The 16,735-nt window shown below is 57.4% G+C and overlaps 2 protein-coding genes across 2 annotated transcripts; one reads left to right on the top strand and one right to left on the bottom strand.

Moving 5' to 3' along the window:
- The first annotated feature begins 2,126 nt into the window (after window positions 1-2,126).
- CHC_T00006045001 (hypothetical protein) lies at window positions 2,127-4,931 on the top strand. Its single transcript, XM_005717814.1, has 3 exons — window positions 2,127-2,712; window positions 2,897-3,121; window positions 3,448-4,931. Exons 1-3 carry the CDS (start codon window positions 2,127-2,129, stop codon window positions 4,929-4,931), a joined length of 2,295 nt encoding a protein of 764 aa, XP_005717871.1.
- A 595-nt stretch (window positions 4,932-5,526) lies between these two features.
- On the bottom strand, window positions 5,527-6,851 carry CHC_T00006044001 (hypothetical protein). Its single transcript, XM_005717813.1, has 3 exons — window positions 6,238-6,851; window positions 6,006-6,181; window positions 5,527-5,942 (listed from the first exon to the last, which is right to left on the bottom strand). The coding sequence occupies exons 1-3, from the start codon at window positions 6,849-6,851 to the stop codon at window positions 5,527-5,529; spliced, it is 1,206 nt and encodes a 401-aa protein (XP_005717870.1).
- Between the last annotated feature and the right edge of the window lie 9,884 nt (window positions 6,852-16,735).

The following is a 16,735-nucleotide window of genomic DNA, read 5'->3' as shown; positions in this document are numbered from 1 at the left end:
TAAAGCGATCGACGTGACCCTCGTCGGATGAATACGCCATATCCCCGTCGAGATGGGCGAGCCGAACGGGGCCGACCCCCGTTGCCCCATGGGGTACAGAACGCCATCATGTACGTCCAGGATTGGGCTGGGGAAACGCACCCCCAGCCTACGGAAGGAGGCGGAGGAAAGCCCGTTCTCTCCGCCCCTCTAATATTGCAACGGCCGGACGCTGCAATCCAAGGCCAAAAAGTATCCAATTACTTCGTAGAAGATGCCCAGCCGGGGTACGGAAACCGTCCCCATCCGCGCGGCCAGGGGCCCGTCGACGCGTTAGCAAACGATAGCCGAGCAAATGGCACTGACAGCTCAGGTAGTTCGAAACCCCCGTAAAGACGGTTACGTTAGCGCGGTCGCGTGAACCATCTTGTCACACCAACCTAGACCCGCCGCTAGTTATCCCCGGCGGAGGAGGGGAATGTTTACCAATAATATTCCCCTCGACCCCGCAAAAGCGCACCGAGACACCGTAAGCTCGGTGCGAAATGACGAAAACGCCGAGGAAACCGTGAGCCCGGCGCACACAGAGGAAGGCACTGTGGCAACCGTGAGCAAAGTGCCTAACAAGAAGCGCATCGAACGCTCCGGCGGCCAGACCCAGGGGGACCTGGGGACGCCAGAAGAAATCAAGCCGCGTACGAACGCGACCTGTCGCGGGGACGCGACCGACCGAAGGGCGCCCCGCGACCAAGGCCGAAGGACGCCGAAGAGAAGTCGGAACCGGCGCCGGTATCCCAGGCGGAACGATCTCGCCGAGCCGGGCACGCTGAAAGTGGTCGACGGCGTCATTTGCCTTATGACGCCGAAGATTTACAACATCCTCGGCTCGATAGCCACGGAGGTAAATGCCTTCAAGCCCCGTACGATCGCCGTTGATACGTGCTCGGGGTACAATCTGGTGAGGGAGGCCGACCTTCCTCCCGATTGGTCGCGGTACGTCATCCGCGACGCGCTACTGCCACGATTGGCAGGCGCGAATAGCAATCCGCTCAAGCTCTCGTCCGTCGTACGTCTGTCCGTGCGGCTGAGGAACACGGCGTTCCAAATTCCGTTCGTCGTGGCGGACCAGCTCGCCGTCCCAGTCCTTTTTGGCACGGCCTTCATCAATACACAAGTACGACGTATCGATATTGAATCTCAACGGTTGGAGCTCCACCAAGGTGGCTCCGTTGCCATCGTCGACGGGAAGGGGGAGCCGACTGTCCCAACCAGACGGCACGGACGTCAGACAAACTGGGCTGACCCACGCGACGAAGCCCCGCAGGCGATCCGTATCGCCCGCTGGATTACCATCCCCGCGCGGTCGCAAGCCCGAGTGCGCGTTACCACCGCGGGGAGGAGCCTCGTGTTCATGGATCCGAAGCCGTCACTCCAACACCGATATGGATTGAGGCTCACGAATGGCGTCGCAGAGGTCTTGCCGAATCAGACCTTCGACGTCATCGTCACGAACTTTTCGCGACGGGAAAGGCGGCTTCCGAAGCACACCGTCGTGGGATACGCGAAGCGCAACCCCCTCGCAATCTTGACGCCCGCACGTCGCGTCGCCGAGGGGATCGCGCACGCGCTACACCTCACCGACTTGACCGATCAAGTCGGAACGGCAGGAGCTGGTCGACCAGGCTCCGCCCAGGGGGCAACCGTTGAGGAGAGAGGAGCCGGTACGGACGTCCGACCGGCGAAGTGCCCGCCGCCGGAAGGGGGCACTGCACCCGCCTCTAAAAAGGATCCCGAAAATCCGCCAGAGGATTGGGAAAAAGAATTGACTTGTCATACATCGATGATAACAAGCTCCGGGGCCACGTACTCGAGATGCTCCGTAAGAACTCGAGTCTGTGGAGCGGTGCACTCGGAACGATCCGAGCGACCGAACACCGCATCCCCCTCGAACCGGGTACGAAGCCGATACGTTCAATGCTCTACCGAAAGGGGCCGGCCATGCGTGAGATGGTTGCCAAGGAAGTCAACAAAATGTTGAACGTAGGGGTAATCGAACCCGCCAGCACCGAGTGGGCGTCTTCCGTGGTGCTCGTACCGAAGAAAGATGGCTCTCTTCAGTTCTGCGTGGACTACTGGCGTCTCAACCAATGCGAAGACGGCAGGGGATTCGTATCCGCTGCCCCGGATGCGCGACTGCATCGATTCACTCGGAGATGCAGCCGTCTTCACGACGTTGGACTGCAATTCCGGTTATTGGCAGATCCCCGTCGCTCCGGAAGACCGGGACAAGACCACGTTCACTACGCATATGGGAACGTTTCGCCATTTGCGTATGCTGTTCGGGCGAAAAGGGGCACCGGCCAGCTTCCAACGTGCCCTCGACATCATCCTATCTGGCGTCCGATAGCAGATATGCCTCGTCTACCTGGATGATGTCATCGTGTTCTCCCGTACACGCAAAGCATCTCGACACTGTCTGGAGCTTGTTGAGGAGCGCCGGAATCTCCCTCAAGCTCAAGAAGTGTAGCTTCTTTCAACCAAAGGTGCACTACCTGGGGCACGTCATTTCCCCAGGTAAGCTGAGCGTCGCCGAAGCGGCGGCGGACGCCTTCAGAACGTTCACGTTCCCGAGGACCTTGACGCAGGTGAGGTCGTTCCTCGGGGCGTGCAACGTCTACCTCCGTTTCGTGAAGAGGTTCGCGAAAATTGGGCGTCCATTAACGGACATGACGCGTAAAGACGCAGACCCCGACTCCGAAAACCCGACGGAGCCGCAACTTCAAAGCATTCGAAGCGTTGAGGGAGCGGATGATTTCCCCGCTGATCCTAGCATTGCCGCGATACGGTCAGCCGTATATGATCTACACCGATGCTAGTGCTTATAAACTGGGCTGTGCGTTGCTCCAGGAACACGAAGGCGCCAACGACTGGCGCCCGGTGGGGTATTGGTCGTACTCACTTTCCGACAGTGAGCACAACTACAGCGCTACGAAGCGCGAGTGCTTCGCCGTAGTGTGGGCCGTCCGCACACTTCGTCCGTACGTTGAAGGTACCAAGTTCACCGTCCGGACGGATCATGACGCCCTCCGATGGCTCATGTCGCTCACGGAGAGCTTCGGAAGACTTACCCGGTGGCGGTCACGTTTGGCGGCATAAGACTTCACCATCCAGTACCGCCCCGGGCGCGTGCTTCAGGTTCCGGACACCCTGTCACGCCTCGTTTCGCCAAGGGTCGTCGATGACCCTCGCCCGGTCGTCGAGGTGGATGACGTCATTCCCACCTTCGACGCCGGCACAACCGTCCGTGACGTGTCGGACGAGCTCGCGGACCACGTCTGTACCGCGAGTTGCGATCACAATGCCGTTCATGTCATCGTGACGACAAGGAACGAAGCCGGATCGCGAAGAAGGTCGCGCGTCCGGACGCGGGACGAGCCGGGGACGACGACGAGGCCCCCGCTCTCGAAGGACCCACGTCGTTCTGGGAGAAGAACGAGGACTTCGACGCCGTCGACATCGAGCGCGCCGAACAACCCGAAGTTGGCGCGCCCGCCTCCGCGGTCGCCCCTCCGCAGGACGACCTTCTGGCCCCTCTTACGTTAGAGGAGATAGCCGAAGAGCAACGCGTGGATGACTTCTGCCAGACCGTACTGGCACGACAGTCAGAGTCCCGGGACTCCGCGTTCTTCGAGGACCACCACGGGATGCTCAAACGGAGACACCCCTTGGACCCTGACCTCGTGCAGATCGTGGTGCCTCGAACGCTGCAAGCTCGGCTGCTTCAGCTCTGCCACGCGCCGACCATCGCGGGGCACCCGGGCCAGAACCGTATGTACTTCGCGCTCTGTCGGGAGTACTACTGGCCCCATCTCGCCGCAGATGTCGCAGCTACGGGGCGAGGGTATCGGACCTGCGCGATGAACCGGGTCAAGTTGCGGAAACACCTCAATCGTTGGAGATTGTTCCCAGCAACTCGGCCGCTCGAGAGCCTCGCCATTGACATTTTGGGTCCGCTCCAGAAGATGAAGGCAGGAAAACAGTTCCTCCTCGTTATTACGGACCGTTTCACAAAGCTGACTCAAGTAATGACACTGCGGACCGTAACCGCGTACACCGTCGCCGTCGCATTCTGCGATGCGTGGGTCTTTAAATATGGCGTCCCACGCTCGCTACTGTCGGATAACGGACCGCAGTTTAACGCGAAGTTCCTCCACAGCACGTGCCGTTTCCTGGGGATGACGAACTTGTACACCTCGGCGTACCACCCCCAGACGAACGGGCAAGTCGAGCGATACAACCGGACGATCGGTTCGATGCTATGCAATTACGTCGGCGAGAATCAGGAAGACTGGGATGTGTACGTGGGGCCGCTCACGTATGCGTATAACTACCACGTACATCGTACCACGCGCACGACGCCCTTCGAGCTCGTCCCCAGCCGACCACCGCCCAAGTTCTCTCTCCGTAAAGCCGACAGTGACGCGCCCCCTTCCGATAGGAGGAGTCAGCGGGCTGAGTTCCTCAGGACGTTGGACGACACGATGAAGAAGGCCTACGCGAGCCTGCGCCAGACGCAGGCTCGGTACAAGCGCGACTTCGATAAGCGCGTCAGGCGGATCCACGCGCGTCTCAAGCCGCGTAATTACGTCTACCTGAACCCCGCCGATGGGGCCAAGACGTCTAACAAACTGGCGTCGCCCGCCGTTTGTCCATACCGCGTTCTCGCGAATGACAAGCGAACCATCACGATCGATCGTGATGGGGTCACCGAACGCATCTCCGCAGACCGCTGCGTGTACGCGCCACCGCCGACGGACGCGCCACGAACGAGTAAAACAACGCCGGGTGACCTTACCGACCGAGCGCACGCAGTACGCTGTCGAGCGACCACTCCGGCATCCGGCCATGGAGGACGCGAATACGGAGTTTCTCATCAAGTGGGCGGATTATGACACGGCCACCTGGACCGCACGGACTCACGTCACACAGGAGTTGGTGTCTCGTTACGCCCAACGCCTCCGGAGGCGTACCGGCAGGGACCTCACCTCGGACGTGAACGCAGACGTTCACGCTTAAGGACGGGCCCTCCACTGTCTCGTTCGGCTACATTCAACCGCTCCGTAACGGTTAAATTAGTCCCCTGCGGTTAGAGACCAAGGGGACGTTCGGAAGCCAAGCCGTATTTGACTCCCGCACGCCACGGACGCCACACGAAGGAACCAGAGCGTACGGACTGTCTGAATAGGGAGCGATCTCCGTTAGGGCCAATGTGACCTGAGCCGGACGACAGAGTGCGCGAAGAAGCCAATAGCCCTCTTTTACCGTGAACAGCATGATGCGGTTCACGGTACAGTTGTAATCGTAAGTTAGCGCGTCCGTAAACTGATCCCCGTCACGTTGGTTGTCAGCTTAGTAGTGCCGTAGGGAGGATACCAGGGTGCGGTTGAATCTCTCCACTTGTTTATTAGCTTGAAAGTGATACGCTGTGGTGAACACGCTTTTGGCGCGGAGAATTTTGCACACGGCAAGGAAAATCTTTGATTTGAGTTAACTCCCGTTGTCGGAGAGTAGCTTCACTGAGGCTCCGTATACGAAGACCAAGTGGGTGACAAACGCCTGAGAAACGGTCTCGGCGGTTATTCTCTTCAGCGGCACCGTTCGGGTCAGCTTTGAGTAACGATCCGATATTACCAAGAGGTATCGATTACCTCTTGGAGTTCTGGAGAGTTCGCCTAAGATGTCAATGGTGATAAACTCCAAATGTCCCATCGGAGGGAACGTTTTCAGCTTAGCGTTGTGTTTGCGCAATTTAATGCGAGCTTTCGCACAGTCGGAGCACCTTCGGACGGTGGCGTATGCGTCTACCAACATGCTCGGGCAGTAGTATCGTTGTCTTAACGTGTAGGACAGACGCCTTCGTCTGGGATGCCCCGAGGCGGCGGGGTAATGGGCCAGATACATCACTCACTCGCGCAGAGTGCTTGGTACGACGATCTACTCAACGCCATCAAGGTGCGCTTTCCGACAAAATACCCTTTTCTTGTTCATGAAGAACTTGAAAAGGCGAATTTGGGCCACTCCCTCCCCCTCCTGAAGATGACAAGTGATCTCCTTACAGAACGGGTCGGAGTGTTGAGTGAGTACAATCTCGTCGTGTGTAATTGCGGCCTTGGAAGCCGGGTTGCGAGGGCGAAGCATCCGTCTTGAATGTCGTCGTCCCACTCCTCGGATTCCACTTCCGGTTTGTCTTCGTGAAACTCCAAAACGGAGAAGCACGGTATTTCTTCGTCGATAGGGACGGTTGTGCCCCCTGTAGCCGGTATTCGACTAAGGGCGTTGGCGAGACAATTCTTGATGCCCTTCACGTACGTGACGTCGAAGTTGAACTCGGCTAGGCGTAAACGCCACCGTGCTAAACGCCGGCTTGCGTCGGTGAGATTCATTAACCAACGGAGGGAATGATGATCGGTGTTAACTGTGAATCGCTCGCGTCCCAAGTAAGGACGCAGCGCCTGAATGGCCCATACAATGGCCAAACATTCTTTCTCCGTCGTGGAGTAATTCCTTTCCGCCAACGAGAGCGTCCGAGACCAGAACCCGATGGGATATCTGTTACCATCATCGTGTTTCTTTAATAGCGTGCAACCGATTTGGGCGTCAGACGCGTCCGTGTCGAGGGAATACCGTAGCCCCAGCCACGGTAGTCGCAATATCGGCGGGGAAATCAGGCAAGTCTTCAGGGCTTCGAAGGCAGACCTGCGTTCTTCGTCCAGTTCGGGGAGCCGGTCGGGCTCCACCTTCTTGAGCATGGACGTCATGGGCGCCGACATCTGGGCGAAGTGGTCGACGAAACGTCGGTACACGTTACACATACCCAAAAATGAGCGAAGCTCGGTCTGGGTTCGTGGCGGCTTGGCCTCGGCCAACGCCAAGACATTCTTCGGGTGGAAATGAAGTTCCCCGGGTCGAATGATGTGACCCAGGTACTCCACGGAGTCCTTAGAGAATTTACACTTGTTCAACTTCAGTGATAGCTCCTCTTGTTGTAGAGCAGAGAGAATTACCTCGACATCCTTCAGATGAGTTTCATGATCCTTCGAAAATATGATAATGTCATCCAAGTAGATGAGGCAGCTCTTCCATCGGTATCCGGAGAGTGGAATGTGTCCTACATCCGTTGGAAGGTGGCGGGCGCGTTCGTTCACCCGAACGGCATTCGGTTAAATTGATAGGTACCGGCGTGACACGTGAACGTGGTTTTCGGACGATCTTCTTCCGCGACGGGGATTTGCCAATAACTCGAGTTACAATCTAGAGTTGTGAACACGATCGCTTTGCCGAGCGAGTCCAGACACTCGTCCATACGAGGAATTGGGTAAGTATCCCGGACTGTCATCTGTCGCATAACCCCCCTGGGGGATTTACATTAGATTAGATTCAGATTGATTTAGTTGCTGTACAGCCCCACGCTCTACAGTACCACCACGCGTGCCCACGTGTGCCCCACGGCACACCTGCACACATGTACCAGGCGCGTACGAAGCGCGCGCACACACGGGTACCACGTGTACTGTCAGCACCGATGCTGACACCGTACAGTGCAGGACGACCTGCACTACAGTAGACCACTACAGTACCTCGGTATTGTAGTGTTATTATAGAGGTTTGTATATTAAATATGAGCCGACCGACGGCGGAGGAGAGAGGACAAGCACGGGCTTGTCCAGAGCCTACCACCTAGGTTCCGCCGGCTTTTTCCAGACTACCCGAGCGACGTTCGCGTCTGCCTACTACGGAGCCCCGCGGGTAGTGGTCGCGCGCGGCGAGCCGGATCCGCCTCCGCCCGATGGTACTGGACCGTTACCCAGTACTGCGCCGGGGCGTCGAGGCGTCGATCCGCTCATATGCACGCGCGACCACCTCCGATCCCGCTCTACCACGCTACCCGGGCTCGTCCGGTTCCCATAGCCGGTGGTGTTTCTTTTGCCCGTCTTCCGCCGATCCGGGGTCTCCGTCGAGCTGTGAGCAAATACCCTTCTCCGTGAGGTTGTTTATGCTACATCATCGCATTCAAGCGTCGGTAATCGACGCAGAAACAGAGGGATTCATCTGGTTTGGCTACGAGAACCAGCGGGGACGCCCAATCTGATTGTGATCGGGAGATGATCCCATCCACGGCGTCTTGTTCGGTTTGTCGGGACCAGGGTCCAGCACGATATGGCTGACATCGAAACGGCTCCGAGCCGGGGTTGAGTTCGATCCGGTGCTGAGTCGCCCGGACCTCTCCGAGGTCCCCACTTCACATACTGGAGTACGGCGTAAGCATGTCACGCACCCTTGTGCGGAAATGCGGCGGCAGGTGTCGAAGGGAGACAAGGTCAATACCTTGAGGGTCTTCCTCCAACGGAGCAGGGGGTGACTTCTCCCCCTTCTCGGATTCGGGCTCGTCCCCTTCTGTAAATCCCCCCCCAGGGGGGCGTTGAGAGGAATCGCAGTGCGTATCATTGCACGCGGATGGGGGGTAACGTACCCCAGCACCTGATTCTTCGAGAGGCGCTTGGGGGCCGTTGCGGAGTTGGCCACCAAGACCTTGAACTCTCGAAGGGCGGTGATCTGCGCGACTCCATTTGATAGGGAGACGCGATGTGCCGCATATAGCTGCGGGTTGGACCGCAGACGGAAAGACGCGTGCGACCGCTGGTCACTGGCACCCAGACTTGTGTACCGGGCTATAAGAGGACGGGACGAGAAACCTTGAGTTTCGGGGAGACTCGACCCGGGTCGTTGTCATACTCCTGTTCCGAGGGAAGCGGAGGCGCGACGGCTCGACGAGTGGCCGGTTTTCTCACGATGGGGACTTTTGTCCCATCATCGAGCTCTACCACCTTCCGACGTGGATAGATGGCCTCGACAAATTTGTCGTTAAAGTCACAGCCCAGGATGCCTGCAGCTGTTAGGCGCTCGCACGCTATGAAATTGCATTTCATGGTGCGAGTTGCTAGTCAAACAACGAGGTTGATGGACCCGCTTGTTCGTAACGGCCGACCATTCGCGTCGGCGATAGTGGGGACTTCCCCCAGTTCGAGTAAGTTCTCCCATCCTTTGGGCACGGTGTCAGCGCGGAAAAAATTGGAGCCGGCACCAGTGTCCAGGATGGTCAGTTGACGCACCATGATGGAGGTGGTGAGCCCAAGGTCTGCGTAGACCATGTAATTACGTGGAGACAGTGTAGAAGCTGGCTCCACAGCCCTGTAATCTGGGGAATGCCTCCCGTTGTTAAGACGCCACGGTCGGCGAAGCGTCCCCATGCCCGTCGGACCGGGGTTGGAGGGACTGGCTTGGCGAGCGTGTCTCCGTCCCAAGACGCGGATCGCTGGCTTCGGGGGCGGGGGTGACACGGTATCCCGCGATGGAATGTGAGCGATTTTCTGCTGTAGGTCTCCTAGTTTTTCGGAGGTGCGGTCTTGCCGTCAGAGAACTTGACTTCTTCGAGGTGGATGGAGACTTCGACGGCAAGACGGGTGCGACCAGCCGATTAGCCTCGAAACTGAGGAGGGCCACGGCGCTCAAGTACGCGTCTGCCGGAACACCGGCCTTCTGAGCCGCCGTGAGCTTCTCAAAATTATGAGGAACAAGCGACACATGGCGCACCTTCATGTTACATTCGGGGGTAATATGATCCTCGACTTTGTAGCATGTATAGCAGATGATTTTCCGGGAAGGTGTCTTCATGTCCCGTGGTCCTTCTCGACCTGCGAAACCGGGAGACGCCCCGCGCGGTCTCGGAATCCTGGGATGGTCCTTGTAGGCCGGCCGCCGCTCTCCGTAGAACAACGAATCCTTGTCGTTGAATGAGGATCCCTCTGTGGGAAATGACGGGCACCCAGCCGTGGCGGCGAAGGGCTTGTCATTCGCGAGAAAATTCTCGGCGTCCAGGCCGGTATGATAGCTCGGGGTCAGACCCACGGAGTTCGATGAGAGCAGACTGTCTGCCACAGCCAGCTTGGTCGCCAACCAAGTGTTGAACACTTGGTTGGCGGCGGGCTTCGCGAAATCAACGCGTCTTCTCGCGCCAGCCGTCTGGGCGCCCCTTGAGCGCGGGTTTCGGCCACAGTGTCCTCCAAGGAGGATCGGGGGCGATTCTCCCTTGCTTGGAGCACTAACTGCTTGATCGCGGAAGGAGGCCCTCTATGAACAAGGTCGTGTGTGTAGTGGACTGTACACTATGACGGAACAGCTGTCCCTAACCCGCAAAAAAATCGCGCGCACCGCCACCACGTGTACCATGGGTACACGTGGCGTCCCGTATTTAGCCGCCGGACCGTGCCAGTGAACACAGGTCGTCCCTTCCTCCCCTATTGAGGCTCTATTTGGTCCCCTCGGGGTTACACCCGTTATATTCTAGATATTCTAATTTACCGTATAGTTTAGCTTCGCCATCACGGCGACGGGGACTATATAGTCAACCCGATCATCAAAGTAAAGATGCACGAAGCCTCGGGTCTTTTACCTTGGTTTCTGGATTCTAGGTTGTAGCCTCGACTCGGTACTGGCTCGCCCATACAGACCGAGCCATCTACCTCCCTAGAATACCACCCGCCTTCCCCGCGCGCGTCGATCCCCCCCGCGCGAGACTTACGTTAACTACTGTGCGACTCGCTCCCTTAGCGCTGTTTTTCCCTTAATTCTACCCCTTTTTTTCTGACTATCGTGCTACTTTTCTACCGCGCAAGCCGCGCCCGGACCCCGGTTCCGGTCATCCACCGGGTGCTTTCCGTTATTCCCTTACGCTTCCGAACGTGCGTCGCTCTGCATACAGCCTGCCACCCGTGGCTGTAGTGCGCGACAGTGTTTTCATAAGGGGAGTGAATGTCCCCACACCGCGCGAGGTCGGATAACATTCGAGTTGCATACTCGGTCTCAAACTCGCCCGGAAGCTAAATTACACTATAAATTAGAACAACTATAATATACGGGTGTAGCCCCGAGGTGTGGCAGAGGGATTACACGTGACCAGCGGTGGGGATCCGGCCGAGGGACAGGTGGAGTCCACGTGTACCTGTGGTACACGTGGTAGCCGACCACCGTGATTTTGGCGGGTAGGGACAGCTGTCCCGCTATAGTGTACAGTGCACTACATATTTGCCATATCCAATTAATTTCCTTTCGTTTCACCCCCCTGTAGACCCCCATATTGCACTACATATCCCCCTTCTGAGCACTCTTCCTTACGCGCTTCGCTCCATGATCTCCAACTCGTGTCTCCCCTCCGGCCGACGGTGAGCGCGTGCGCGAGAGCAAGACGAAACCATGCTGCCTTCTCAGTCAGAGCACTCGGACGATGCTCCCCCGCGTAAACGTCTTAGCGTTGGCTTTTCCGGCAAGCCCGATATCTCCCGAAGCCTTCCTTCCATACCCCGGCTACCCCGTGTGACCAACCCTACCGAACCGGCTTTCCATCCCGGTTACCATTCATCTTGGGTCGCCCGCCGTGACCCTTCGCTCGATGAGCTGCAAGACAAATCCATGCGTTATCACGTGTCCCTGTTTGCCTCAGCTCAATGGTTCTCCTCCGTAGGCATCCGTGAGCTAGATGACATCCGGAATAATTTTGGCTATTCCGCGGGTATGTTACCCGGAAACATTCCTATGTCCTATGCAGGCCCTATACACCTTCGACTGGCGCACTTGCATTGCTATCTTCACTTCCATCTTACGACACTCATACCCGCGCGGTAGTTCTTCCTTATCCCTGCGCTTAATGGATGCTGTACTCGATCGTCTCCAACTTCCCATTTCCGACTCTCTTATACCGTCCTGTTACCACTGTAGTGCACTGTACCCGATACCGGGACAGCTGTCCTTATCCCGCCAAATCGCGCACCCCGCCACCACATGTACTACGGGTACACGTAGACCCTGTCTCTCTCCGGACCACACCGGTGGACACGTGTGATCCCTCTGCAACCCGTCGGGCCTATAGGGGGTTTTACTTGGTCCCCTCGGAGCCCCACCCGTATATTATAGTTATTCTAATTTATAGTGTAATTTTGGCTTCGTCATTACGGCGACGGGGACTATATAGTCAACCCCAGAATCAAAGTAAAGAGGCACGAAGCCTCGGGTCTTTTACCTTGTTTTCTGGATTCTCGGTTGTAGCCTCGACTCGGTATACCGACCGAGTCATCCACACCCCTAGAATCCCAACTGCTTTCCCCGCCCGCGTCGACCCACCCGCGCAAGCCATACGTTAACTACTGTGCAGTCCGCTCTGTTAGCTCTGTTGTTCCTTTAATTCTTCCTCTTTATTGCTGACTCTAGTTCCGCCTTTCTACCGCGCAAGGCGCGCCCGGATCCCCGGTTCCGGTCATCCACCGGGTGGTCTCCCGAATCCCCTTACGAGTATGAACGAGCGTCGCTCTGCCTACGGCCCGCCACACGTGGCCGTAATGCACGACAGTTTGGTCTCCCGACCTAGAAACAGTCGATACCCTCGTGTGTCCGAGTTTCCTCTTCCTTGACCTATCTCCCCTTTTCTCTCTCCTCTCTGCGACCTTCCTCCACGCACCGACTGTTGGGTTTATTCACCATGGTGACCGGCTCCGAGTCGTCCCATGACTCTCGTCCGAGAGACGTCCCAGCGCCCGTCGCGGCGTGGATCAGGCGGAACCGTTGCGAAGGGTTCCGTGAAGCCGAGAGGTTCTCCATCAACTTAATCGAGGAGAAATTCAACTCGCACACCGCAAAGATGTGCGAAATGAAGAACGACCTCGTCGTTGGTAAGATCGCTGCTCAGGCGGAAGTACAGTCCCAACAGGGACGTGATCGCCTCGCCGCTTTAGAAGGCATGCTCACACGAGCTTGACAGAAGTACATCGTTTCCGTTGTCGACGAGACCCTCCTTCCCGTACGAGAAGAAGTGGCCCGCCTGGCGGGGGAAGTCATCGAACTCCGCCGGCGTAATATCGCAATATCGCCCTGGAAACGGCGCGTCCGCAACCCGCCCCCGTTGGGCCGGGGGAGGCGACCGCCTCGAAACCAAGTACCGATCCGCAGTTACATGCCCTACCACCGTTGGACAAAAATCTACTGTTCGCAGACGTCACCTACTCGGCTCTCCAAGCCGCTGGGATCCCGCTACTCGCTCCCCGGAAAATGGAGGGACCACGGGATCCCCCAACCGAATCCGGAGTCGCGCGACCTCCGTCGCCGAGATCGTCACGCGACAAGAGGGTCAAGACCGAAGCTCGCCATCACAAGCCCGGCCACGGAAGCCGACCTGACCCCGAGAATTACTCCGGTTACTCGGATGGATCCCCGCCCTCAGCTTGTAGTGCACTGTGCTATGTAGCGGGACAGCTGTCCTTACCGGCCAAAATCGCGCTCGCCGCCACCACGTGTACCACGGATACCCGGGGACTCCCCTGCCACTCTACCGGACCTACCCGTGGACACGTGTAATCCCTCCGCATCCCATAGGGTCTTCCGGGGTTGTACTTGGTCCCCTCGGGGCTACACCCGTTCTTCCCTAGTTATTCTAATTTACAGTATAATTTAGCTTCGCCATTACGGCGACGGGGGACTATATAGTCAACACGATACTCAAATTAAAGAGGCACGAAGCCTCGGGTCTTTTACCTTGGTTTCTGGATTCCAGGTTGTAGCCTCGACTCGGTACTGGCTCGCCCATACCGACCGAGCCATCTACACCCCTGGATCCCAACTGCCTTCCCCGCGCGCGTCGACCCACCCGCGCGAGCGCTACGTTAACTACTGTGCTGTCCGCTCTGTTCGTTCTGTTTTTCCTTTAATTCTTCCTCCTTATCGCTGACTAGCTTGCTACGTTCTCTACCGCGCAAGCCGCGCCTGGATCCCGGTTCCGGTCATCCACCGGGTGGTCTCCCGGATCTCCTTACGCGTCCGAACGCTCTTCGCTCTGCCTACAGCTGCCACGCGTGGCTGTAGTGCACGACATTTTGGACTCCCGACCTAGAAACAGTCGATACTCTCGAGAGTATCATTTAAATGATGTGGAGGGATTTGATGCTGGTTGAATGGGCAAACAATCTCAAGGTTACTGAGTGTCGTCAGGTCTCCTGTGACGCTACAATGCCTCGTGCATTTTCTTCGCCAACGGTTGGCGATATAAGTGCCGTCATCAATGGCATTGGAGTTCTAGAGCATTCATACCCTCTGGAGGACAACTTTTCCCCGCGAAAGGGAACGAAGACGTTCTTTATTGACCCTCAGAGAGAAGCGCACCAACTTCTGAATGATGAGCGGGTCTCATCTGATGGAGTTTTCAGATCATTGGGGGGGTTGGCAGCAGGTAAATGAATCTATCTGTGTCGGCACCAGTTCTTTTAACCCACAGTTGTCGTGGGCAGATATTCAGATAAAATGACGACTCTTTCAATTTCTATGATTGCATGGTCACTGTCAGGCCATTCTGAGTATACCTGATACCGCCGTCTTTTTGCCCTCATTGGTAGAGGTAGAGCAAATGGCCGGGGGACAAGTATTGAAAACAAATTGTGCAGAGGAGCTTCCAGACTTGTCCATTTTTCTGCAAATGGGGCACGGTAGGACCATTAGTGGTGTGGAGTAGGAGTACAGTGCCCGTCAAAGGAGCGCAATATGAGTGCAATTGGAGCACTGGCCCGTGATCCTTTCACAATCCGTATTGTGCTCCATTAGTGCTCCATTAGTACTCCTTTTACATGTCAAATGTCTGCTAGGGGTCACCTGTATCCCAACCGACGGCGGAGGGTACTGTACCCCCCCAGCAGAAGGATCCCGAAAATCCACCGATGGATTGGGAAAAAGAAATTGACTTGTCATACATCGACGATGAAAAGCTCCGTGGCCACGTGCTCGAGATGCTCCGTAACCACTCGAGTCTGTGGAGCGATACGCTCGGAACGATCGAAGCCACGGAGCACCGCATCCCCCTCGAACCGGGAACGAAACCGATTCGTTCTATGCCCTATCGGAAGGGCCTGGCCATGCGCGAAATGGTCGCGAAGGAGGTCAACAAGATGTTTAACGCAGGGGTTATCGAGCCCGCGAGCACCGAGTGGGCGTCCCCGGTGGTGCTCGTACGGAAGAAAGACGGCTCTCTTCGGTTCTGCGTGGACTACTGGCGTCTCAACGCGAAGACCGCAGCGGATTCGTATCCGCTGCCGCGTATGGACGACTGCATCGACTCGTTAGGAGATGCAGCCGTCTTTACGACGTTGGACTGCAATTCCGGTTATTGGCAGATCCCGGTCGCTCCGGAGGACCGGGATAAGACTACCTTCACGACACATATGGGTACGTACCGCCATTTGCGCATGCCGTTTGGATTAAAAGGGGCATCGGCCACCTTCCAACGTGCCCTCGATATCATACTCTTCGGAGTCCGCTGGCAAATATGCCTCGTCTATCTCGATGACGTTATCGTGTTCTCGCGAACGGACGCCAAAACAGGCAAGGCATCTCGATACAGTCTTGAGCTGGTTGCAGAGTGCCGGCATCTCCCTCAAGCTCAAGAAGTGCAGCTTCTTTCGTCCGAAGGTGCACTACCCGGGGCACGTTATATCCCCAGGTAAGTTGAGCGTGGCTGATACGGCAATCGACGTCTTCAAGACGTTCACGTTCCCGAGGACGCTGACGCAGGTGCGCTCGTTCCTCGGGGCGTGTAACGTGTATCGTCGCTTCGTCAAGGGCTTCTCGAAGATTGCCCGTCCGTTAACCGATATAACACGCAAGGACTCGGATCACGATTTCGATAACCCAACGGAGGTTCAGCTTCAGGCTTTCGAAAGCCTGAAGGCGGCGATGATCTCCCCGCCGATCCTTGCGCTACCACGGTACGGCCGACCGTACCTGTTGGACACTGACGCCGGTGCATATCGACTCGGGTGCACCCTCCTACAGGAGCACGATGAGCCAAACGATTGGCGCCCGATTGGGTACTGGTCGTACTCGCTAAGCAATAGCAAACGAAACTACAGCGCTACGGAGCGTGAGTGCTTTGCCGTGGTGTGGGCCGTCCGCACACTGCGGCCGTACATCGAAGGAACCAAGTTCACCGTCCGGACGGATCACGACGCCCTCCGATGGCTCATGTCGCTCACGGAGAGCTCGGGAAGACTCACTCGGTGGCGGCTACGTCTGGCTCAATACGATTTAACCATTCAGTACCGCCCCGGGCGCGTGCATCAGGTGCCCGATGCCCTGTCACGCCTCGTGTCGCCTCGTGTCGCCGATGACCCTCGCCTCACCGTCGAAGTGGATGACGACATTCCCACCTTCGACGGGAGCACGACCGTTCGAGACGTATCGAATGAGCTCGCGTACCACGCCTGTACCGCGAGCTGTGATCATCAGGCCGTCCATGTCTTTGCAACGACACGGAACCAAGCCGAAGCCCGAACACGGCCGCTCGTACGGACGCGCGACGAACCGCAAGGCGACGACGAAGCCCCCGCTCTCCAAGGACTCAATTCGTTTTGGGAGGAGAACGACGAGTTCGACGCCGCCGACATCCAGCGCGCCGAAGACCCCGAGGCTGGCGCGCTCGACTCCCCGGTCGCCCCACGGCAGGACGACCTTCCGGCCCCTCTTACGATAGAGGAGATAGCCGAGGAGCAACGCGTGGATGACTTCTGCCAAACCGTTTTGGAACGACAGTCCGAGTCTCGAGACTCCGCGTTCTTCGAGGACCGCCAAGGGGTGCTCAAACGGAGACACCCCTTCGATCCTGACACCG

Source organism: Chondrus crispus, genomic scaffold, assembly GCF_000350225.1.
Source record: "Chondrus crispus Stackhouse genomic scaffold, scaffold_339, whole genome shotgun sequence".
Classification (NCBI taxonomy): Eukaryota; Rhodophyta; class Florideophyceae; order Gigartinales; family Gigartinaceae; genus Chondrus; species Chondrus crispus.
Note: the sequence above shows the minus strand (reverse complement) of the source record. Positions and strands in the feature narration are given on the sequence as shown.

What these genes read in the sequence shown, in the direction of transcription:
- CHC_T00006045001 (XM_005717814.1), top strand. Translation starts at nt 2,127, where the DNA reads ATGCGAAGACGGCAGGGGATTCGTATCCGCTGCCCCGGATGCGCGACT. An exon ending in TCCATTAACGGACATGACGC is followed by an intron (nt 2,713 to 2,896) that starts GTAAAGACGCAG and finishes AGGAACACGAAG; the next exon opens with GCGCCAACGACTGGCGCCCG. An exon ending in ACTTACCCGGTGGCGGTCAC is followed by an intron (nt 3,122 to 3,447) that starts GTTTGGCGGCAT and finishes CCGCTCTCGAAG; the next exon opens with GACCCACGTCGTTCTGGGAG.
- CHC_T00006044001 (XM_005717813.1), bottom strand. Translation starts at nt 6,851, where the DNA reads ATGTGTAACGTGTACCGACGTTTCGTCGACCACTTCGCCCAGATGTCG. An exon ending in CCGTGCTTCTCCGTTTTGGA is followed by an intron (nt 6,182 to 6,237) that starts GTTTCACGAAGA and finishes ACGACATTCAAG; the next exon opens with ACGGATGCTTCGCCCTCGCA. An exon ending in GAACAAGAAAAGGGTATTTT is followed by an intron (nt 5,943 to 6,005) that starts GTCGGAAAGCGC and finishes TGCGCGAGTGAG; the next exon opens with TGATGTATCTGGCCCATTAC.